A 25,540-nucleotide genomic window follows, 5' to 3' on the forward strand; every position below is an offset into this window, starting at 1 on the left:
TCAAATTTAATGACAGGCTCATAACATGGTGCAATATACTGTATTAGAAATACCACAAAGCAGACTTCCCAGTAAACACCAGGTAAGAAGAAGGTGGAAGTTAAAACCACAGATACCATTCTAAAATGAAAATAGTACCATGCAAACTGATTCATGTGTAATTTATTCGCACATTTATTTGTCGCTGAACCGCATTAAATATTATTAATTTACCTAGAACGGCTCTAATACAAATGATGTAGTTCCGTCTCAGTCCAATAGATGGCGGTGAAGAGCCTTTTGAGTGCTAACAGTGCATGTTAGTTTGCGCAGAAGAAGATGAACTGGTGGGAAATTTGACGCGAGTGTTTTTCTATTAACCGAAAGAGCCCAATAAACAAACAGCAATCCTATATTTACTAATATTTACTGGAGATGGACCGGTATGTTTTAGTTATATCTTTTTGCCGAACTGATGACGAGTCGCCGGATGGTTTTAAATGTAAGTTTTCATTTAACTTGGAAACATGTAATACTTCCTCTGCCAGTACCTTAAAAGTGTGCAGACTTAGCCCGTGTTAGCTTTGTAACTGTAAACTTCGTCTGGCTGAGCTCTTAATATCGTCCTGACTTTGTTAACCTTTGTTCGTATACGTTTGTGTTTCACATTTTGTTTGTAATCACGATGGTTATCCGGTCAAAGAATTTGAAGAGTGAACTATGCTAGCAGCTTTTAACAAATTTGCTACTTGTTGTTCTTTTCAGTCTTAAATAAATCAGAAATCTGCTTGTAATGAATCCTGACAGCTCAGTTTTCACTGATCGCAGGTTTGGAGCCACTAAAGCAGATATATGGCAGACTCGTGGACATCTCCACTCAGGAGTCAGAGAAGGTTTCTGTGTTTCCAGGTACAGTAACAGATAGATAACTTAGATAGTTGCTCTATCTATTGGTTCTAGATACTGCACATTAATCACTAATCAGCATCACTGTAAATGTTCAATTTTCAGTGGTCATTTCTTGGCCAGATGCTAAATTGGTCATCAAATCAGTCATAAAGGAACACCGTTTAAACCTATTTACGAATACACGAGGCAAAAATAAGATAAGAAGTAGTAGTTTGCAAAATAAAACATATACAAAGCAAACAGTTTTTGTAAGACACTGTTGCATTGTCAGAGCTTCTGTATAGCAAAGTATTCTAGAGTCAAATGTGAATCCATCTATCTGACAGCTGAAGTTTGGCTCAAATTGGCTAATGCAACAGGACAATGATCCCAGGCACAGCATCAAATCTGCTTCCTCAGAATGGTTGAAAAAGAAAAGAATCAAGATGTTGCAGTGGCCCAATCAAAGTTCAGACCTCAGCCTGGCAGAAATCCTGTGGCAAAAACTTAAGAGAGCTGTGCATGAAAAATCAGTGAACTGAAGCAACATTGTAAATAAGAGTGGTACAAAATTTCTCAACAACCATGTGAGAAAAGATGAAGTTATTGCTATTAAAAGTGGTTCTACAAGTTATTGAATCGTGCGTTGTACTTAGTGTTTTACAGCTGTATATACTTTAGTGTTGTATCAGTGTTAAGACAGACCAAGTTATTTCCCTTCCTTACATCTTTCTCACTGCATGTTTTCCCAGCTTGTTCTCTCAGTGGCAGCCCGTCAGCTCGGAGGTGGTACGTTGCTGTTCAGGCTTGTCACGGAGGTGCACAGGTGAGACACTTGGAAGATTCAAGAGCATAGATATGGTGCCTGTATATACAGCTTTTTTATGTGTGATGCTTTAAATTGTCACAAGTTGTCAAAGTCTGCACCAACGTAGCTATTGTGTCATTTCCTTTCTTACTTCTTACTTATTAAATACAATATCAGCTTTACAACAGTTTTATTCATCTTTGCAATGGCAAGTTAGGAATTGGTACAGAATGCCGTTATTAAAACTGCAAAAGCACTTTATGCTTCATACTTAACCACATTGACACACATTTGACAAGGAAACAATGCAGAATTTTACCTTTCAAACTGTTAAGTTGTGAATAAAGAATTCTGGATTTAGTTTAGTAATTGTCTCTTGTTTGGCAGTTTTGCACCTCTAAATGGGAAGAGTTGAGCCTTCACAGATGTGACGGTGAGGAGGAGAAACCCACTTCTTTGGAAGCTTGTTTGGGTTCTCTGAAGAACCAGGAGGCACCGGACCAAAAGGCTGATGAGCTGACACTGACAGAGTGAGATGATAATAATGATAATGTCTGCAGTTATTGTCCGTAACAGGGATTTGCTCCATCTATCCATTCAAGAATCTGCGTGACAGTGACATGTCAGCTCATCTGTTCTCAACTTTTAACAGGCTGATGGAGGAGGCTGCAGAGGGACTGCATGTGCTGTCAGACAAGCTTCCACCTCCAGGTACTGTTATCCAGTTAACATTGGTTACTTTCTATACTTATATATCTTCCGCCTTATAATTTTTATATAATTTGCCCGCAGTTTTGAAGCTGTTAACTTGGATCTTATAAGGCTTTTACTAAAAAAAAAAAAAAAAAAATCTAGTTTGAGGATTTTTAATCCACAATGCTTCCACACAGCACTTCTCAGGTGACTTCGATGATTACCTTTAGGGCGCAGTTCGCCACTTCAGTTTCTTCCATTCTGCATTAAGAAAAAAAAAACGAAGATTGGCTTGTTTTACTGATGGGAAAAAAGAACAAGAAGTTTGCTACACAAAATAATTTCTCATGGGGCGATTGTGTCTTAGCCAAATCAAGGAATTAAAACTTCTTCTTAAAAGAGTGCTGTCGAATTTTAAGCAGTTAGATTCTAAAAATCTGCCTGCTGCAACCTTGTGGAAAAGGTTGCCTGCTGTACTGCATAAATCTGTGTTCACCAATGCTCTGACTTCTTTGCAAATCTCCCTCGTGAAGTGTTTTCTTTTTTGTTTTGTTTTTTTAAGAGAAGGTTTTTTGGCACACAGTCTCCGCAGGAGTTCAGAAACAGTTACCCTCTAACTTTAGTTACCCTGAGGAGCCAGAGTCACTACAATTCTTGTAATTTGGTTTTGATAACAAGCGATTCTGCCTACTTTTTAAAAGCTCACGACTTGCCTTGATACGTCCTACCAAGAGATGGATGGATGGAAAGAAAAAATTAATAAATAAAAGAAGGAAACACTGTGTCCTTTTGTTTCCTATGTTTTTCAATCAGGTAAAGCCTTGCTGGATGTTCTGGTGCTGGGCTCTGCTGAGCAGTCCCCTCCTGTTAAAGACCTCCTGCCTCTGCTGGGAGCCGTCAAACACATGTCCTCCTGGCATGCTGCAAAGATCAGTGTCATCACACAGCACACACCTGGGTGAGAAGATGAAAAATACCCATGCATTACACTCTATTAGGGGTGGGTTTTGATAATCGATTTATCGATTAAACCTCACAAAATTTCAACAACCACCAAACAGCTAAAACAATGAATGAGAGCAGGTACACGGATTCTGCACATAAATGTAAACATAAAGCGCGGAGCCGCTGACGGATCAGAATCAGTGAGATGTCGTCTTTCTCACCCGGTCGGGGCTGAAAGCCAACAGCTCGCTGATTCTGATGTTTCGGCAGGTCCGCGCTTTGTGTTTACGCCCTTTTCTAAAGCTGTTAGTTTGATCTCTCTCCAAACAATATTGACCGAACCAGCAGCAAAAGAAGATCCAAACTACGCTTCACATAAACATCGTCATGGATTCCCTCTGACTTTTGCTGTTTTGCTTCCAACACGATAAAATCACACTTCATGCACAGCTCTCTCTCTCTCTCTCTCTCTCTCTCTCTCTCTCTCTCTCTCTCTCTCTCTCTCTCTCTCTCTGTCACAAGTCTACCGTTGTTTACAGCGCTGTCGGCCGCTGTTGTTGTTGTTTTTTTTTTTTTGTTTTTTTTTTCTTTTACTTCTGAAAAGAAAACCTAATTTCTGCTGTTCAATAGACTTCTGAACAAATTTAAACTTTTTAAAATTATGCAAAATGCAAAACGCTTAGCCGTGTCTAATCAAACCGCTGTAACTTCAGAGGCAATGTTCATATGTTGATTAATGGTTTTCTTTCGTTTTTGATCTACTGCAGAATATTTTTATAAAATCCCAGGCCAGGAAAATCACCTTCATGTTTTTCTGTGTTTTATCTTCAGCTCCTACACACAAAGGCATCTTCTGTGATGCTCACACCTTTGATAAAGTCTTGCGAGTAAGATAAGATAAGATAAGATAAGATAAGATAAGATAACTCTTTATTGTCATTGCACAGTCATACATAGTACAGTAGTACAATGAAATTGGAAAAAACTGTCCTACGTCGGCACTACATATAACACAACACGACACGATATGACACATCACAACGTAACAAACAACACAACACAGTATATTAACTTAGTATAAAAAAGAAGAATAAGTGTATGTGTATTGCACACTGTTATTATTGCACATTAATTATTATTGCACCTTGTTATAAATATAAATATTATTGTTATCGTTTTAAACATTGTTACCTCCCCCTAAAAAGTCCAGGGAGGTATCCAGTCAGGTCAGCTATTTGCATTGATCAGGGCTATTGCCCTGTTGTAAAAGCTGTCCTTGAGTCTATTTGTTCGGGACCTCAGCAGCCTGAACCTCCTGCCAGACGGCAGCTTCCTTTTTATAGATACAAAAATATGTAAATGTACTGATCTGAATTATAATATTTCTGACTGTCTGAGGCAAAATTTCCCAGATACAAATCGAATTGAATCGAATCCTTTCGGGACCTTGTGAATCGGAATCGAATCGATTCTAGAAATCAGTGACGATACCCAGCCCTGCACATTCCCTCTTACTGAAGAATGCCAAATAGGCCTTCACTTAAACTCTTTAACAGCAATGCAACCTATGAAAAATGGGCTTTTTTGTAATGTCCTTTAATTCTTAGATTTTATTTTGTAACTTTGAAAGGAGCCTTGTTTTTACTGTAGGAAACTTTTCAAATAGTGCTATTTGTGAACTTAAGAGCTTGAAAAAAAGAAAAGTTTCACCTCTCATCCAAGAGGCTTCTTCAGTTCTAAAAACAAAAGGTGGAGAGTCCCAGGGATTTAGGCTACAGCCACACTAGACCGGATAGATTTGAAAACGGCGTTTTTGTCTGAAAACGCTCCGTGTCCACACTAGCGTTTTCAGTCGTTTTCACAGAGTTGTGGGTCCACATTGAAACGGCCGAAAACGCTTACGTTCCAGTACTGCGCATGCGTGAAACGCAAGATGATTCGGCCTGCCTAATTTCTGTCTGCCGTTTATTTACTTTCCGGCTCGTTGAAACGTGTCGGCAAAATGTTGAGGAAAAGCACCGAGTTTTTTAAATGGACTAACAATGAGGTGGAGTTGTTGCTGCGAGTAACACAAAAGTACAAAGTTGCAAAAGCAAGTGAGAATTAAAGAATTTGAAGAAAGCATGTACAAACTGATATTAATCTTTAATAGGGCTGTCAAAATTGAGAGCAAACAAAACAACTGCTGTATAATGCCCTCCACTATCTTAGTTTAATTTGTCACATGACTGACTAAAATGTGTCATCGTTTTCGAAAGTCTCCGTTTTCGCTGTCCACACTGCAACGCGAAAGCACCATCTTCAAATGTATTTGTTTTTGAGAGCGTTTTCCTTCGGGGAAGAAATTCGCCGTCTCAGTGTGGACGGGAGGCCAAAACGGAGAGAAAACGATGCGTTTTCAAACAAAAACACATTAGTGTGGACGTAGCCTTAATCCCTAGTATGGGCTTTCCCCTTAGAAGGAGGTCGTTGGGACCACTGTTGATTATGTGTGTCATTCCACGAGCCAAGGTGTGACAAAAGGTGTAGGTCATTATCATTACTTGGGGTTAAAGGTGAAATCAGTGTGAGTACATGGCCCATCTTATCATGTGACTTGTTGAGGTCACCTAAAGTGAGGTGTGAGTGGATTGTAGGTGGCAGACAGCTGATGGCCTCTTTCACTCCTCCAAAACCATTGGTCTTCCCGGTCCAGTATGTGAACATTGGCATCATTCAAAGAGTGACATTCATCTTTTAGCTGCAGATGTACCGTCGAGGTGACTCTCCTGTGTTGTGCCATGTGTTTGTGGAGTGGCTGTTTTGGTTTTCTAATGTAGAGGTCTGAGTGCTCCTCATTGCACAGCACAGCGTGCACTCAGACACTCAGTGTCTGAGTTTTTTCCTTGGGATGAACCAGGTTTTGTCTAAGTGTGGCTGGGACTGAAGTGCACTGAGATGCTGGGGTTGGAGAACATTCTCCTGTTTCCTCTAATAAACTTGGTACATAAGGGATGACAATGTTGTTCCATCAGTCATCGCCTTTCTCCCTAGTTGATGTCTGATCTTCTTTCCTGTGTATCTTTGGTAATTTGATGAAGGCCCAGTTGGGACAACCACATGTTTTAAGAGCTTTATTTACGTGTGTCTTCCTTCTCTTTCCATCTGTGCCTTAGAGGGAACGTTGGTAGGGTGTGGTGTAGGGTCCTGTTCAACCCAAGTTTGTGTTTCAGTGGGTGATGGGAGTCGATGAGTATGGATGAGAGGGTTTCCAGTGACTTAAAGAAGTCCATTTTTTCCCTTCATTTTTAAGCTCTTTAGACAACCATGACTTGGATGACTGGGAATGTACACAAACCCATTATTAATGAAATCCTCCTAGCTCACCACTAGGGGGAGTTAGATGGATAAATAAGAGAAGGTGCTGACTTGAAGTAATGGATGGATACACATGGATGAACATTTCTGCAGAAGCACTCTTAATGATAAAAACAACAAATTAACTTTGGCAACATGAAGACAGATAATCTCAGGAGATGCCAGAATGACCTTTTTCACCCCACAACATCAGGCATCAAAACACCACCTACCTGATAAGAACTAGACATCTTAAATGTGACAGGCTTATTGGTATAACGTGAATGTACGATTAACATTTGCAGAACTGTTGTAGGCAATAAGAAAACCTGACACATGGGCTTGAATATTGCTGTCTAACAGAGAATAAAAGTTACTCGGGCTCATCAAGCGATTCTTGTTTTCTTCATTCAGATGGCAGAAAATGGCGTCCTCCATCAGCGCCGCTTTGGTCAAGCTGGCTGACTTGGACAGCTGTATTGACTCCAAAGAAATATGGAGGGGAAGCCTGCTTATCAGAGAGAAGAAGGTAAGGGTTGCTGGGGTAACTTCTGGAGATGGTGCACATTTTCAGACTAGTGATGTACTCAGATGTGCACAGGACAGTTGTGTGAATGAGCTGAATATTTTAAACAAAAGAACTGAAGAAACAGAGTCGGAGATCTATTCAATCACTGAATAAATATCAAATTGCTGTTATTATCAACTTCTTGAAATTGCAGGACACTGCCTCACCACAGTCAGAATTTGGAAAAGTGAAACTGCTGAAGCTATTTAACAAAACACAGCTCCAAAGAAATTGGTCACAATTCTCGCTTGGTGGTCAAAGTTTGAGACGGAAATGGATATGAGCAAAAATTTTAACTTTAATTTACATCACATATTCCATAAACTCCCCAGTAATACAAGTTTTTGGTTAAAAACTCCCCAAAGAAAAAAAACAAAAAACTTTGTAATTTTTACTGCAGCAGCTGCATAGCAGGTCTTTATAACTGTGGTGGGCCAAAAGGGCCAACTTACTATTGAGACGGAGGATTTTAATAAAGATTCTGTGGATGCTGTAAACCTCAGCTGTTTGTCAGTTACAGGAAAGCGGAGACCTCTAGGAAAGTGTGTCTGTGGATGCTGTTTTGCTTACCAAAGAGAGGACTGTGAAGTCTTGTGTCTGTATACACTTGCTTGGATGTAATTGTTCCAAACCTAGCAATGTGGGTGTAATTGGTGGTTTCAAAGGAGCAATGAAGGGAAAAAAGCTGTTTGGTAGGTACAGGCTGTTGAGGGAATGAACATCTTTTGTTTTAACCACTGTGTATGTGAGACTTTGTGTGTCTGTGTTTGCAATTTCTGGACAAATACTGTTGTGGGCCAGAGAAAAAGCCGTGTCCTTTTGAACTTTCCAGCTTGCTTGTCCTGGGCTTTTTATTACGAACACATCCTCTGTCACATCAAACCTCTGCATGTCCTCCTTCACAACATCCATGAACCTCCACTGAGGGCTTCGTCTTTTCTTTCTGCTGGACAGCTCCATCTCCAGCATCCTTTGTCCAATACATCCACTATCCCTGCTCTGCACAAATGCAAAACATCTCTGCCTCACATCATGCTGAATGAATCTGGAAAATTACTGGAGGTCATTAAAGGGTCATGGGAAAAGGCACCGTCCTACTGGCATTGACCTGGCAGAGCTGAACTAGCTGGTATCAGTTCAGCCCAGCTTGGCCCACTTTGACCCATTAAACCCCCCTCCTATCAAGTTTTTTATTTTTTTTTTATTTTTATTTTACTGGGGCATGAAGCTTATTGAAGCCAAGTGTTAAAGAAGATTGCTGGAAATAATGAATCAATAAACATAAATTATAGCTTTATGGTGCAGTTTGTCAAATTTCTTTTGGCTGTCATATTCTTGACAGTTTTCCCTTCTCCTTGTCATGCTCATACAGTAGCCACTTGCTACTCACGAGGTAGGCCCACCATAATGCACACCTTACTTTATGATCCTTTTGACTTTTTAACTGCACCTGTCATTTAACTGAACATCATGTTGTTTCAGAAAGACTTGAAAGTAGCAGCTGAGACCATAAACACATCAGCAAAGTGTTTATGGAGGCCATAAATTGAGTGATATAAAGTGTATAAAGAAGCGACTAGCTGGCCATTAGAAAGAAAGCAGACTGAGATTCGATGGGGAAGAACTTCAACATCAATTTGAACAACTCTGCAGTGCTTTTGTGAAATAGAACAGGTTCCTCCAGTTTGGGCCAATAATCTCATGAATAGCATTTTAAAGAGTGAAGGTTATTGTAGCATCGCATTGATGCTAATTCTGAAACGAGGGTTTCACAGTCATGTGGATGTGGTGTTTAGGTGTCCTTATATTTGCTTGTTTCCATGCATTTCCTGCTTTCCTACAAAGTAACTGTTTTGGCGTCAAAGTAACCAGGCTGAGGTGATGTGACAGCATTTTTTTTTTCTGTTCCTACTCTGGAGATTACTTCAGGCACACTTGGTTTTTTTTGTCTTTAAGTGAAAACTCTGGCAGGTGCAGTAGTTTTCTTTTCTCTGGACCGAATTTGCCAATTTTGTGCTGTTCTTTCATGGCCCTCTGGGGAGAATCAGCAATCTGTTTCACTGTGAGGTTTCCTTGCATGTCTCGTACTGATGGTGTTTTTTTTGTTTGTTTTTTTTTTTTTTAGAAATCTGGGTGAGACTTTCAGGTCTTATTTTATGATTTTAAACACTGATCGGCTGAAAATATAGATCTTGTCTTTCTTGAAACGGCTCAAAGTAGTGTCTTTGTGTTTTAGTATGTGTGGGATTTTTTGTTTTTGTTTTTTTAATATTATAAAATGAAGGTGCAGTGTTGGTGACAGGCACAAGTCTGATATTTCTGAGATAGGAAATATTTTTAAGAACTAAACTGTATTTTTTTTTAGTTTCTATTTTTTTTCATTACTGTATGTTTTTCAGTTTGGACCTTAATGTTGGGAAAACTCTGCTTCTAATCTTTAAGTGAAAATATTAAAAACAGAAAAAACAAAATTGAAAATGGTTTATATAACCTTTATAAAATGACATCTCTCATCTAGAGCCTCTACTATAGACTGTATGTAAAAGCTGGACACGGACACTGGGCCATCGACCATGGTTCAGTGAAGTTGAGCTGAGCGATTTTGCTGTCACCATCTTGGTATTTTCAAACTGCATGTGACAAGTAAGAGGCAGATCTGAGAATCTGAGGAGCACAACGCAGGCTTGCCCTGAAGAAGCTACTTTATCAGCCTTGTTAACTCTACTGGGGGTCATCTTTCGTAAAGGGAACATTATCTTGTTCACTTTATAAAAGAAAGACGTTACCAAGGCTTCAGTCACATGGGCCAAGGGACCCATTGGCGACCCCCTGACAGCCACCGATTGCTATGGAAAAAATATGAATGACCTGACTGGTTTATGAGTGCGAGTGGTTGCTGGAGGATGATGACAGTTGCTAGATGAAAACCAGTTGTAAAGATGTATTAGGTTCTGCACTGAAAACCTCCTTGTGTTTGCTTTCATTGCTACCATTGCCATGGTCATTCATCATTTGCATTCGAAACTCTGCCTTTCGAAACTTGTCGGTGGTAGTGGTAAGGCACAGCTTTCAGTTTAGAGGTGACTGTTCTCTATTTCCTGTGGGAAACCAAGGACATTTGCAATCTCAAGGACATTTTTTTTTGGGGCACCAACTGATTTCATCCAGAATCATACAGCACCCTCCAGGAGCCACTGGCCAAACTGTCATGGAATAAACAATTAAATGAATAACTTTGCTGAGGCGATCACAGAACAATCTCTAGGACTGTGTAATGGACTGGAAGTCCCATAACCTTTTATACACCCAGACTTTCAAATTTTTATTTTTTAATTTTTTAAATTGAAACCAGAGGACTTAGAAAGAGTGCAGGTTTGGGGCACTCCTGCATTGTCCTCACTTTTAAGACTGGGAAGCTTTGACTATCTTTTGTGTACAGTCTGTGACCCTAACAGTAAAGTGTATAGACACCGTATGTTAGATTATCAACCAATGTGCTCCAAGTATGGTGCTCTAAGGCAGGCTCGCAGCGTCTCCTTCACTAAAGTGACCTTTTCTGAGTTGCTGCCCTCTGAACGAGTGAGTTCTAGAGACACTCAGTAAAAGCTTCAAGGTTTGGAGAAGCCAAACAAAGGAAAATTCCCAAAAGAATAAACCCTTCTCTGAGAGCAGCCAACACCATTTTACTCCCATTTGATACAGTTATGATGTCTCTATATGTGTTTGTGTACACGTAACTCCAAAGGGCACAGCTATGCCGAGTTATTTTTGAGATATTATTCAGACAAACACTGAAGCTGTAGCATTTGTTAAAATGCACTGATGTCAAACAGTTTGCATTTCTCTGTTGTAGGTTGTACAGATGTTTCTAACTGCATATACACTGACTGTGTCATGTATTATTTTTCTCCTCAGTGTGTGTCAGAACTCCGCTTTGATGGTTTTTCTCTGCATCAGATATCAGAGTCTGGTCTTTTGGAAGCTCCACACATGACCACTGACCACAAACTGCAGTCTGAGGTGAGCTCTGACTCCTAAGTTTCATTGGACCTTTTGTTGAATTGAACTTGAGATGACCTCAAACCAAACTTTGGAAGCATTTCACAGTTAATCAAAACAAGGCTGTCCTTTGGTGCTCAAGTTTTTGACAGCCAGCTCAGTAATCAGTTAACTATTTTCTCTGACTTTGTTTTCCAGAAAGTCAAATTAGTCCTTGTTGTGTCCTCCAACAAAGATTTAGTGCCCAGCTTGCGAGCAGCTGCTCACAGCAGCAGTCTTCCACCAGAGTGCTGTAGGGTGTGCACTTGATCCAAACTTTGTCAGTGAGAACGTCTTATATTGAGAATTGTAATGCAGCTTGAGAAAAGACTACTCTCTGTGTGTGTTTGTGCAAACTTCAGGGTAAAGTTTTGGCAGAGCAGATAATAGCCCAGTTTGTATTACTGTAGAGCCAGTCTTGCTTTCAAGCCGTCCAGTAGAACGAACCCCCCACTGTCTATTTCCAAATGAGAAGCGTCACGTCCTGGTTGACCTTTATTCACACTGTGCAACCTGTGACAGATGATCCATCAGTCAGATAAATCAAATGTATTTTATAAGCCAAATTATTGCCAACCTTTTATGTACGTATGACCTTGCCACCAGAAAATGACACAGAAATAAAGATTTATTATCTCATTGAGGCAGGCCAGTGGTGAAGGCTTCTTCCATGGGAAATCTTTTTCCTGCTTTGCAGTCTGATTTTTTTAATATATAATTTGTAGAGTATTTTTAATGGAGTTATATCACTCGGCACTCACTCTCCGGAACTGAGAAGCTGTTACTGAGCTGTCAGCTCATCTCGATGTCTCCATCCACTCTGAGTCTAGCCTCAGTTAATGTCTGTGTGTCAGAACTGTTGATTGTACATGACAGATATGAGTTCATGCCAAAACTTTAAACTGGTATTCACATAAATATCATGTTTGTGTTCTCTGACAATATATTTAACGCAGTGTTTACAGAACTCTTAATTTTATTAATATGCTATCAGTAAATATTAATAAGCCACATGTATAAACTGCAGGCTATATACAACGTCTGCTTCCAGCTCACTGTTATCACAAATGACAAAAAGCTTAGACTTGTTTTTCATATACAGTCGTATATAATAGATAGAAAATAAAACTGGGAATCTTTTGGCATTTTTTAGCCTCATTAGCAGCACGCAGCACACTGTGATGGTAAAAATCTCCAGAACTATCTAATGGATTGCCATTTGGTTTAGACATTGCTGGTCTGCTTGGAAAGACCCACTGTGATCCTGCTTTAAATAGCTGGGGGGCTGCACACTCACCGGCCAAAGGTTGCAGACTTGTCAGAAACTCTGCAAAATAATAAGAAAAGAGGAAAATGCAGGCAGAGAGTAGGATATCAGCAGAAGGGATGATTATAGGGGATGTTGATAGGAGTAACTTTTTTCAAATAAATATATACATGTTTATTTAATGTGGAATCCAGTGTAGTATACCTTTTTAATTTAGGTAGGTAGTCTTGGTTATGACCATATTTGTGAAGCTAATAAAATTCGTGCCAGCCTGTGCCATACTGTGTATCAGCCAAATATCACGGATGAGTTTGATTCTCAGTGACCCCGACCTCAAGGACAAAGTCGTAGTCAAAGAGCAATTTTTCTGAAAATCTTGTAAATGCAATAACTTGAGAACGAAGCGGCATAGGAGGTTCAAATTGATACCATAGGTACAGTTCGGTCCATAAATATGTGGATATCAAAAACATTTTTCTAATGTTGTAATTTTATAATTTTCTGGTAGAGGTTGATCTTGGTTTTGTCTGTCCAAGAATTTTTTTCCAGAACTGTGACGGCATTTTTAGATGTTTTTTCTTTTAGCAATGTCCAATCTAGCGTTTCTATTCTTGAGGCTTATGAGTGGCTTGCAACTTGCAATGAAACCTCTATATTTACTTTTATGCAGTCTTCTCTTTATGCTAGACTAGGATATGGGCACGCCTACCTCCTGGAAAGTGTTGTTCACTCTGTTTGTGCAGTTTACGGATGGCTTGTTTCACCTGCTCCTTCTACTGCATGTTGTCTGTTCACAGCAAAGCCTTCCACCACACCTCAAATCAACGCCCGGCATTTTATCTGATTAATTGATAATGACATAATGAAGGAATTGCCCACATCTGCCCATGAAATAGCCTTTGAGTCAACTGTCCAATTTCATTTGGTCTCTTGTAAAGAGAGGGTGGCACATCTTAAGGAACTAATCCCTTCATCCATTTGTAATGTGGATACCCTCAAATAAACACTGAGAGTCTACGCATTATGTCCATGTCCATAAATGGAATAGGTTTCAATAAAGAGGTAAAAACTTGTCAGTGTCCAAATATATATGGACCTAACTGTATGTCTACAAAAAATCTTGGCCGACAAGTTTTCCGAAAATCTTTTGAATGCAATAACTTGAAAACAGAGTTATCTTGGATTAACAAATTGATACCACAGATGAATCTACTAAACCTCTCAGACGAGTTTAGAAAACAACAATTTATCATAGTTACATTAATCTACCCGATTTCGTGGTAAGAACAGGTGTGTTTGAAGCTTCCTACTTATACCAGAAAAGTACTTTGGAGTCCAGTATTGCACATAAACTGATCTGAACTGGAACCCGTATGCCAAGAACTGTCATCTACTTCATCACAAGAGAATACTGAAGAAATAAAAGCATTTCTGATGTTTCACTTACAAACAGCCGGGCCTTGTGGGATGAAAACATAAAACATGTCTAAAGATTTTCTGGATGTATATGTAATATTTAATAGCTCATCTGGTTAATTACTCTAGGAACTCAGCTTTCAGTGTCATTTTCATGGCATATAAGATAAAAGCTAACATGTTATCGAGTTGAGGAGAATATTAGTCCCAAAACCCTTTGGTCATAAAGGAATGTCCAACTCTAGTTCTTACTATAATAATGGCAATCACAGAAAGTGGCAGTATTCTCAGTGGTTTATATCTATGATGGTTTTATTATTTCTTATTCCTGGTTCTTACTCAGCCATTTGCCTTTAAATTGATATGGTGAATAAAGTCACTAAGGCTCATACCCTATTAAGATCTACTGAGACCTGGGAATGATGTGTTATACAACTTGTATTTACAGGGGATTTGTGCCAGTGCATCGGCCACCAACACCAGTTGTGCCTTTTAGAGTTTTATTTATCTCTAAGAGCAGAACTGTAATGTGATGAACTTTCACTAACATTTAGGATCTGAGGTTGTGGCTTTGGCCAAGTGTGTGTTCTGCTACTTGTTGTCTATAGTTTAAAGAACCACATTTACAGACAGTGTATTCTGTACTAAACATGATGGTATTATATTACATTGTAAAGCTTTGTTGTGAGTTTTCTTATGTAGATTAATACATGCAATAATGAAAACTCATCGATTAGCTGATAATGTCTATACTTACACAATCGGAGTACCTTTAACATTCATTGGATTAGCAGTAAAGACAGTTTCAAAGTTTTCTGATCTACTCATTAAAGAAAAATAGTCTTGTTTTAATGAGTCTTAATATTATAATATTACAATACATGTTCTGTGTTATACATGTATAATATCTGTAACCACTGTCTGCTATGTGAGTTTGTGTTTGGCACCAGATACTATGTGTGTTGTTGTGTTCGCTTATTGTTCAGTTTAAGCAGAGTTTGAGAGTTTGTCTGTGCATGCTGCTCATTTATGCGTCTATGGAGAATGAGAGTGAATATGTGTGGGTTTCATCAGATCTTTATACAGAGAAGCAGATGGCAGTGATTGTTTTGGCACACAATTAAAAAAAACAGCTCTGAGGACAGCAAAACTATCACATCTCCACACTGCTGGGATAAATGACTGTGCAGCGACTTGTACTCAGACAAACACACACTAAACTAGGTTCAGACAGAAACTATTAGTTAGACCTCCTCACTGTCAGGAGTAAGTGACATTATAATTACTAGCACTCAGTGAAGGGAGAGGCCACAGAATTGACTTTTCATTTTCTTGATACCAGCCCTCATGTAACTGAAACTATAACATTAAAAACACATTTGAATTAACAGTCAAAAAAGACACGCTTAAAGTGTCGTTGAATGGAAAGGGAGTCCTCTTAGTGGAACATTTTTGCAATTATCATTAACTTTAAAAATATTGTTGAACAAAATGTAATATTACCGTTATCATAGACTAAAAGGTAGACTTTTTGCCTGCTGTATATTCTGGATGCATCTGGGTAGAGAGCACCAATAATCTAAGTAATTGCAAATCTATTTCACTCATTTCAAACAACATGGAAGTAAATGCACCAAAACCATTTCTATTCTGTAAGTGTATCATCCAGAGAGCTGTACTGTATATCAGGAAAAATGCTATTAGTGAATTTTCTCAGGCATTTCCGTCTGCCCTACAGCATATTAAAATAACAACTTTTAATCTCTTTAAGTGACGTTTTAAAGAGAGCATCAACCCTGTTTGTCAAGACAGGGAAAGGGCTTCACATTGCATTGTCTTTGGGGTTTTAAAGCATTCAAACATTCAGACCTTTAGACTTTGTTCGCTCCCACACAGCTTATCCTGCAGTGGAAGTTGGTTGGTAAGTGGTGGAGACCTCCTTTGAGTTTTTGCCAGTAACAAACAAGCAGGAACACTTGTTGAGGGCTAATGTACTAAAGTTTTACAGTAGACATTTTGCTTTTTGTTACCTCTTCATCTTATTTTACTGATTTGATATATATTTGTTTGTTGTTGAACTTATTGAACCAGCAGGAACATGTGAGAGATTTATTTATATCCAAGAGGTGTTTATGCCATGTCAGCGTATGTCAGGAAACAACCTTATACTTCCTCCTCCCACCACTTTTGAACTGCTTGTTGACAGTCTTTATGCACGGGTGTTAGAATATACAAAAAAGTGGTTACTGATGTGAATACAGTGAGTGGGTGAGTGATATTTTATGGAAAAAAAATCTAATGTTAGAAGTCAGTCACCCAACCACAAAGTCAAACACACGGGGGTTCTACTAGGTATGCCCATATCTAGTCTTTGTTTAAAGGACTGAATATTCTCAAGCTTCCGATGAGGCGTTTTTCTCCGAAGCTGTTGAGAAGTTGTGGGTTGGATAGCGTCTTCCTTTCTCAACAGCACTGCTTGTTTTCCCTGAAGAGCGGAAAAAGCTACATCATTACATTTAGCAGCACCTAGCTGAGAATTTGCATGAATCAGTTTCCCATATGTCTGATAAAGTTGTGGGTTCAGTCACAGCGATTTTATCTCTATGTTTTGTCTAAATTGTTGCTAAATATACGATTAGTCATTGTTAGGCAGTGAAGGAGTCTGTGCCTTCACAGAAAACCTGTTATAGCTCAGAGCAGAGCTGTCTAATGAACAATAGAGCTCAGTCAGACAAAATCAGATTTATACGAATGATGTTCAATGTCATATTATGACTGCTGAAGCGTGCAGTCTTAAACTCTTACAAAGTGTGCTTTCAAGTGAACATAATGAGGACAGTTGAATATTGGAGGTCTTAATAATCTCTCTTCAGGTCACTGCGTTAGTCAGAGGCTTCACTGAACTGAACAAGGGATTTATAAATGTTTCCAGCTTTCTTAAGCTCTAATTTTGACCCAAGATCATTTAAATCTTCATGTAGATTAGACTTAAAAAAGTTTGACATTCAATAAATTATGAGACTGCCAATTCCAGTGAAATTCAATCAGGGTTTATAAACAAGAGATGTTGCGTCAGAATTGTGTTCAATGTCAGTCTTTGCACATTAAATCATGACAAAACCTAAAGGTGTATCGAGGCCCCTCCTCACTTCTAGCAAAATATGGCATTGATAGAACAACGGCAGTAGTCAGGTGTTAGTGTTGTTTTTAATGTTTATGATAATCTTGGGGAATTTTGTTTAAGGATTATTTTTTTTATATGAGGGATATGTGATGGGTTAAACCAGAGGTGTCAAACATAAGGCCCGGGTGCCGTAATTGGCCTGGCAACGACTGGACAGCGTTGGAAAATTTAAAGGAGTTGACAGATTTTGATCTTTTAACTGTATTTTCATAGATTTTGGTGCTTTTCCCATTGATAAAGACCTCCACCCCATTTCCAGTCATATTACACCAAAGTACAAGGACATTTTTTGTGAATTAAAGAAAACTTTATACTTTAAATTTATAATTACATGACAGACATTTCTGTGTCCGCAATGATCTACCAGTCGCTTTTCTATATGTTTATCGTGTAATTTCACTGGTCTCGCCCACTTCACATCAGAGTGGGCTGTATGTGGCCCACAGTGTAAAATGAGTTTGACATCGCTGATTTAAATGGAGTTGAAGGCTGTACTCTGTGAAAAATATGATCTATTTTAATCATGTTGTCTTTTCTGTTTCTTTTCTTGATTCATTTGCAGGTCTTTCATTACTATGCGCCAGTTTTAGATTTGGTTCAGCTGGTTAATCTGTCAGACCTGCCAAGCTTCCTGATCTCCAGCGCCCAGTTTGAACTGTATCCTTATTTTAAAGTGTCTGTATCTGTGTGTTTGTATGAATGCTTAAAAATAAAAATAGAATATCATAACTTTTGCTTCCATCACCTGCTCAAATGAAACAGCTGCAGGATTAGGTAAGATTTTAGTATGTGTCACACACAAACAGCTTGGCTGTCAGAAACCAAAACAGTCATGGCTATTAATATACATTTTTAAAATTGTTGATAACAAAATAGCTTCCTCCCTCCCCCATTATTTCATTGTTTTAAGACTTTTTCTGTCTTTGAAAGGTGGTTTTATAACTTTTGTGCCTCAATATTGTGCTGTTCCTTCACAAATGACAAACAGATGCCTTTCTGGGATGTCTGTGAAAGCTAAACTTTTGTTGAACCAGCTGCGATCACTGTGTGGAAAGGTACGAGTAACTTAGCTGTGCTCTTACATGTACAAAAGTCTGCTACAGAAAGATCCGCCTAACCAAAGAAGCCTGTTCATTACATTAAAGCTCTTCCAAGATCACAAATTCAGAATGTTCATGATTAATCATATATATCGATCATAAATGACGTTGGTTGGGGACTGTGTGTATGCCAATCTGCTGTATTTCTGTTTCTAGGTCGGAGCTTTGTTCAGTCTGTCCTGTGTAATCACTCCCATTGCACAGCCTGCAGCCAGCCAACTCAGCTCCCAGCGCTGGAGAGAATCTCTATCTAGGAGACCAAAGTCTTTACCAGGTAAAACTGGAGTGTCACAGTCGCTTTGGCAACAACAAAAAAGAGCTGTCTCTCCTGCAGGGAAGTACATTGGTTAGTGGGACTGTACTGGTATAGGTAATAAAGTTATAAAGTTCTCCATTGGGAAGGCTCTGAAGTGGTGCTGAATAGATATACAAGATAATGCTTGAAACAACAACAGTTTTTGGCAATGATGCACCAAGAAGAAACATTAGGATGAAATAATAGTCATACAAAATGTGAGTTATTTTTCAGTTCTGCAGTGAAGCATAGGGATGGGTATTGATAAGATTTTCACGATTCCGATTCCATTTTCGATTCTGTTTAAAAGAGCAGTTATGTCACCATGAATCTGTGGACGGGTAATATCCATATTTTGATTTATGATTTTCTGGAGTTAAATGGGAACCAAAGCATATTTTCAAAGGTGTTATATGCTATAAAATACTTTTAAAAATTAGGTGAGGGAAATAAAAAATCATTTTTTCTATGTTTGAGTCACAGTAACTTTGACATAGTAACATCTGCAGTAATATTTACAGCTCTGATGACATCTCACCAGTGTTAGCTTTATTTTGACACCAAGACTGTTTACACAGAGTTTGTAATTGCAGAGAAATACATTTATTTTGGTCATTTCCTTTTCAAGCAGGAAGCTCACCCTTCTTGGTATACACTTTAGATGAATACAGAGTTTTTAATTAAATACATATTCTTTAAATAATGTTCCCTTTTATAAAAAGTAGGATAATTAAAAAAAACAAAACATTTATTATAGCTCTGTCACGTAGAAAAAAACCTGTCTTTTTTCTGTGGTCTGTTATATAACATTAGGGGTGTTCGTGGCAATGAACTTTTTAATCGACTAAGCGGGTCAAGTAAGAAACACTTAAATATTAAGTTACATTTGAAAACTGTTTAAAAAAAAACATATCCCCATTCCACATTCCAAAATGTCATGTGACAATCTGATTGTCTTAGGAGTGATGATGTCACAAGGATGTCACAAGGATGTCACAAGGATCCTTTGAAGTTTTTCTATAAATAGGGGTGAGAAACGGCAATTTTCAGTTCGTTTCTTCGCAGCCTTTGTGTTTGCAGCCTTCAAACGTTCACTACAGAAAATTTTGGAAACCTCTCAGAGTCATCGGATACAAACGCCAACATGTATCCAAGATTACGGCAACCGAGACAAAAAGATTTCGCCGCCTCTCCTTCCACGCGTGGCCGGCCAATTTCTCCAAATGGCCTCTTATCCATCCAAAGGGCATTACAGGAGAGTAGGAATGAAAACAACCATCTCCAGAACAAAATTCGACAAATTGAAGAAGAAAAACTTCACCTGGAGAAGAAGTGCTTACAGATGGAAGCACAAAACAAACACCTGGAAGAAACACTACAGCGCCAGCCCGACATCAACATTATTAATGAGGGCTGGGGGATCAAGTTTGCTCAAGCCAGAGAGCAGATTGTATCCCTCATCAAAGAAAACAAGAAAAAGAGCGCTGAAGTTAAAGATATGTCCGAGCAGCTTCAAGGCAGGAAAGCGACGATTGATAAAATGGAGTGGGATCTGCAATACATGGACCAAATGAATCACCTGCTCCAAAGAAAGCTTGATGAAGCTGAAGAAAAAAATAAAGAAGTCCTCCAACAGAAGGAACAACAGGACACAAAGCAAAAAGACCTGCAGTGCGAACTCCAAGGCATGCAGGAAAAGTACAGAATGGTGAAGGCAGAGTTGGAACAAACATTGGTCCAAAATAAAGACCTCCTTCAAGAGAGAGAGCAACAGAAAGAAAGACTGACAGAAGAAAAGTGCATTATCAAGGACTTTGAGAGTAAAAATCAAAAGTTGCAAGGATTCTGTGATGAACTGAAGGTCAAAACAAGTGAGCTGGAGGGAGAAAAGGAAACACTAGAAAAACGATGCTCACACATGCAGAAAAAGATTGATCACATGGCGAAAAACAACTCAGAGCTCATTAAGGGGATATTGTTGGAATTCAACAACTTGAAGCGGGAAAACACAGAAATGCAGGCCCAAAAGCAAAAACAAGACAAAACGCATGAGGACCTGCAGTGTACGCTCCGCGATATCCAGAAAAGAAATGAGCAGCTAGAAGGCCTGCACAAAGAAGATCAAGTGAGAAATGCAGACCTGCAGAAGGCAAAGCTGACACAGGAGGCAACATCCAAAGACCTCAAAGAAAAGCTTGAAGAAACACAAGCAACATTAGAACAGGTGGAACAAACATGCAAGAAACTTGAGAGGCAAAACACAGAAACCATCGATGAGTTGAGAACCCTCATCCTGGACAAAAAGGCGCTCGTGGAAAAGTCCATGAAAAAGAAGAAAAGATTCTTCAGCTTTTTCCGGTAGAGGGACAATACTGCTTCTTCAACTGATGTAGCCTCGTCTTGCTCCACCTCTGTTCACCCCCCAACCAGTCCCGGCAGTTGACTGCCCCCTCCTGAGCCTGGTTCTGCCGGAGGTTTCTGCCCGTTTAAAGGCAGTTTTTCCTCCCCACTGTCGCCTAGTGCTTGCTCAGAGGGGATTGTTGGGGTTTTCTCTCCTCTACCTTGTTTCTTTATTTACTTGTTAACTTTTTGCTCTTACCTCATTTAACCTTGTTTCGTTATTTACTTGTTAACTTTTTGAACTTACCTCATTTAACCTTGTTTCGTTATTTACTTGTTAACTTTTTGAACTTACCTCATTTAACCTTGTTTCGTTATTTACTTGTTAACTTTTTTGAACTTACCTCATTTAACCTTGTTTCGTTATTTACTTGTTAACTTTTTGCTCTTACTTCGTTTTACCTTGTTTCTTTATTTACTTGCTTGTTTAACTGTTTTTCAACTTATCTAACAAAATAAAACAGTTGAATTTATCCTTTGAGTATTGTTCATCTAATCTTTACAGAGTTTTTCCAAAACACTTTCAAACATTCAGATCATACGTGCGTGTGTGAGTGTCACAGGTGATATGGTGTCACTAGTCCGGTCATCATGTTTAGGCTCATTCACTCCAGAATTATTTAGGCCAAATCTTTAAAACAGTGTCACTGCACACACTTTTCAATCACACAAACGCAGGATTAATTCTTTGCAGTATTTTATCTGATTTATTATGAGAATGTCACGCCTGATCATTTGCACCCACAACATCAAAAATGGGGGCAAAAGGGAGGAGACCACGTTTAATCGATTATAACACGAGGTCAGAAATATAAGTGCTGACATGAGTAGTGTCCACAGAAACCTCTGAATCTCAGCTAAAAACTCATGTAAACCATGTCTACAAACACCAAACAAAGCAAAGACACCAGACAGTTAAAAGAGCAGTTATGTCACCATGAATCTGTGGACAGGTAATATCCATATTTTGATTTATGATTTTCTGGAGTTAAATGGGAACCAAAGCATATTTTCAAAGGTGTTATATGCTATAAAATACTTTTAAAAATTAGGTGAGGGAAATAAAAAATCTATTTTTCTATGTTTGAGTCACAGTAACTTTTAAAGTGTTTGTGCTAATAACATCATGTACAGTAAGACAGGCATGGAGAACAGCACTGACTGGGAGAGCCTTTGAACAGATGACATACAGTTCAATTCAACATATAACACTTTATTAAGAATGAACAAGCATCTAAGTAAAATCTATTTATTTAGTCTATCATCTGTGATATTATTATGTACAATTATAATGTATTGTTCACCTCTCTTAAATAAACAGGCAGCCTTAATGTATGAAATATTCATTCATTAAAACACTAAAATTTGTCTGTTGTCTCAGTGGCTGATAGTGCCCACAGGCATCAATAGCTTGAAATAGCTTGAAGCTATTTATAATTTTTATGTTTAATGGGTGGGTGCTCACGATAAACAGATTTTGAATGAAAGCCCGGGAACTTCAGTACCACAAAAAGTGGCTATTCTCTGTGCCCATATGGATCAGTCCCTCTTATTACCATTATTCCCTTAAGCCTCAAGTTGGTTAGTTAACGATTCGATTCTTTATCGATTCTCTTATCGATTCTTTTTAAAAAAGGAGAACACTAAGTTCAATTAGCTTAGAACTTCGTTTTATATCTTCTCTTTGAACAAGATAGAAATTTAGGAGTAACATGGCCTTACAAACCCAACAGTGAGATCTTAAGAGATCCACAGCCTATGGCTCTTCAATGGGGTGTCACAGGGTCCCCAGAAAAAAAAATTGTAAATGTAAAATAATAAAATAAATATTCTTCTGTAGCAATAACAAATTATAACATAAATTATTCAGTAGCAATTACACAAGAATATCCAGTAATGTCCCTGCCTACAATTAAACACATTCACTTACCTAAAATTGGGGGCATCTGCTGTGGCAAATGGGTTCAAGCCTTTTACCACAAACTTAGTCACTGTTCGGTGACATTCGTCTATCCTGGCCTGAAAGGAGACGCTACCGGTAGACTGCAGCGAGAACTGCCAGCATCTGAGCCAGACTCTGTCTGTCTCTCTCATCATGGTCACCTAAATGCACAGTAATGGCAGGTTTTGTAATAAGGCAGATCGCGCTAACATAATATGCACTGTTAGCTGATTATTTACCTGCCGCATTAACGGAAGAGGACGTGCAAACGTTACCGCTGCTGCTGGGTTGAGATTCACGAGTCCGGAGCGGAATTAAAAACACGACATTCATTTAAGGTCATCACGCGTTTTGTGAGCAAATGCTTTTGCATAATCGTAGTGTTTCCTCCCTTAAATGAAATATCTACTTTGCAAGTATTGCAAGTTGCCCTGTTGTCATCCGTTCTCGTAAAGTATAACCAAACTTTTGAGCGTTTGAGCTGCTTACGCGCCGTGTTTCCTGCCAGGTAAATGACGCTCTGCAACGTGGTGACGTCATTCGGGGCGACTGGAATCGATAAGGGAATCGTTTGCAAAAATGGCAAACAACTCCAAGGAATTGAAACAGTGGGAACCGGTTCTCAACAAGAACCGGTTTTCGATACCCATCCCTAGTGAAGCATAATAGAAAGATTAAAAAAGAAAAAAATAAACTTCTGAGAGCAGTCGATATAAGTAACAAATGCTCCTGTCTTTCTTTTCTTTTAGTGCCCGATGTTGAGGTCAAAGGTGAGAGTGCTGCCTACTTCCTGTTGGTCCAGGGCTCGGACAACGCTGAGCGTGAAGCCTGCAGGGTCAGGATGCTGCACTCAGACAGTCAAATTAATGGAGCGGCTGCCATGGCAACTGTGTCCGCATTACTGAGAGAGAAGCCTCTGTCATCATCAGGTATTTTATGTGGAAAAACTTGTAGGCGGGCGTCTGTAGCCATTTTCACAGATCCACTTCTGCACTGCACTTTCATAGGCATTAGGAAACAGATGTGCATGTAATAATATGTTTTCGACTCAGTCTGATTGGATATCACATGGCCTTTTACCTGCCTGCCATCTAGTACAAAGCTTGTGTGATGTCTAATTACACTCATGTCGGAATAGAGCAAGATCCCGGGTTGCGGGGTCAGCAGCCTAAGCAGGGAAACCCACATCTCCCTCTCCCCAGTGGCACATACCTGGAACACCTCCCCCAGGAGGTGCCCAGGAGGCGTCCTTGTCAGATGCCCAAACCACCTCAACCTTTCGATGTGGAGGAGCAGCACCTCTACTCTCCCGGATGGCTGAACTTCTCAACCTATCTATACAGGAGAAGCCAGCCACCCTTTGGAGGAAGCCCATTTCTGCCGCTTGTTTCCATGATCTCGTTCTTTCGGTCACCACCCACAGCTCGTGACCATAGGTGAGGGTAGGGATGTAGATCAACTGGTAAATTGAGAGCTTCGCTTTTATACTCAGCTCTCTCTTCAATACGACTGACCGGTGCAGCGTCCGCCTCACTGCAGCCGCAGCACCAAACCGTCTGTCGATCTCCTGCTCCCTTCACCTGTCACTCGTGAACAGGACGCCGAGATACTTGAACTCCTCCACTTGGGGCAGGAACCCGTCCCTGACTCATAGTGGGCACTCCACCCTTTTCTGGCTAAGGACCATGGCCTCAGATTTGGTGGAGCTGATTCCCATTCCCACCGCTTCACACTCGTCTGCGAACCGTTCCAGTGCGTGCTGGAGGCCATCACTTGATGAATCCAACAGAACCACATCATCTACGAAAAGCAGAGATGAGATTCTGACACCACCCAGGTGAAAGCCTTCCGCCACTTGGCTAAATCTATTTAGAACTATTTCATATTGCCATTGTTTTTACTGTACGTTGTTTGTAACATATAGGCATACAGGGAATGGCATATGGGGATTCTAAATATTGCAATATAGTTTGTATCCAAATATCATGTCACATTTGACCTCTGATCCCACTTTTACCTTTTACATCTGCACTACAAACTTCTTAAAGCAAAGCAAGTGAATATTGAACAAAACAAAAATTCCTTTAAAAGTAAATACTGCCCAGAGAACGAGCTGCCTTGGCACAGCTCTGTGGTCTGAGTGCTTCTTGTTATTATTAGTTCCTGTTTGCAGTGAACCCAATCATTGTCTCTTAAAAAAGGTTTCAAACATGGCTGTTCTTGGGCAGGTGGATGTATTGGATGTTTAATCATGATGGACAACATTGGGAATGGTATTTTGGGTATAGTAAGTGTGATTATAAAAAGGGTTTTAAGCAAACTTACTTGACCCTGTGAGTTCTGTGTCACAGCTTCAACTAAACAAGTGGTCAAACTGAAATAAAAAGTCTCTTAATTTCATGTCCCCTTCAGGTCTCTCCTGCCCCTTTGGGGAAGTTTTGTTCAACTGTAATCACATTTAAAGAGCACTTTAGTAGTTTCTCAATATTTGTACTTTTGGAAGTTCTAACAGCAATTTGTTATCTGCCATATTTAAAGAAAGCCCTTCAAGTGGCTTTTCGCTTAAAGCGGCTCCTCAGCTTGACTGGAGTAGAAGCCCACAGAAGGCTTCTCCCACAGAAGCTGTGAGGTGGTTATTGTTCATCACGTTAGGCTGTACTGGAAGCTTATAGTCTTTAACA

General features: G+C 39.4%; 1 protein-coding gene across 1 annotated transcript in view; it reads left to right on the forward strand.

Moving 5' to 3' along the window:
- The first annotated feature begins 142 nt into the window (after nucleotides 1-142).
- mtbp (MDM2 binding protein) overlaps nucleotides 143-25,540 on the forward strand; it is a 40,098-nt gene continuing 14,700 nt past the window's right edge. Inside the window, exons 1-12 of the mRNA XM_012922955.3 lie at nucleotides 143-481; nucleotides 808-888; nucleotides 1,620-1,693; nucleotides 2,063-2,205; nucleotides 2,328-2,386; nucleotides 3,182-3,326; nucleotides 7,064-7,178; nucleotides 11,133-11,237; nucleotides 17,685-17,779; nucleotides 18,111-18,177; nucleotides 18,379-18,496; nucleotides 23,609-23,788. Coding sequence (XP_012778409.1) covers nucleotides 415-481; nucleotides 808-888; nucleotides 1,620-1,693; nucleotides 2,063-2,205; nucleotides 2,328-2,386; nucleotides 3,182-3,326; nucleotides 7,064-7,178; nucleotides 11,133-11,237; nucleotides 17,685-17,779; nucleotides 18,111-18,177; nucleotides 18,379-18,496; nucleotides 23,609-23,788 — 1,249 coding nt within the window. The 5' untranslated portion in view covers nucleotides 143-414. The remainder of the gene's footprint in view (nucleotides 482-807; nucleotides 889-1,619; nucleotides 1,694-2,062; nucleotides 2,206-2,327; nucleotides 2,387-3,181; nucleotides 3,327-7,063; nucleotides 7,179-11,132; nucleotides 11,238-17,684; nucleotides 17,780-18,110; nucleotides 18,178-18,378; nucleotides 18,497-23,608; nucleotides 23,789-25,540) is intronic.

Source organism: Maylandia zebra, linkage group LG11, assembly GCF_041146795.1.
Source record: "Maylandia zebra isolate NMK-2024a linkage group LG11, Mzebra_GT3a, whole genome shotgun sequence".
Classification (NCBI taxonomy): domain Eukaryota; kingdom Metazoa; phylum Chordata; class Actinopteri; order Cichliformes; family Cichlidae; genus Maylandia; species Maylandia zebra.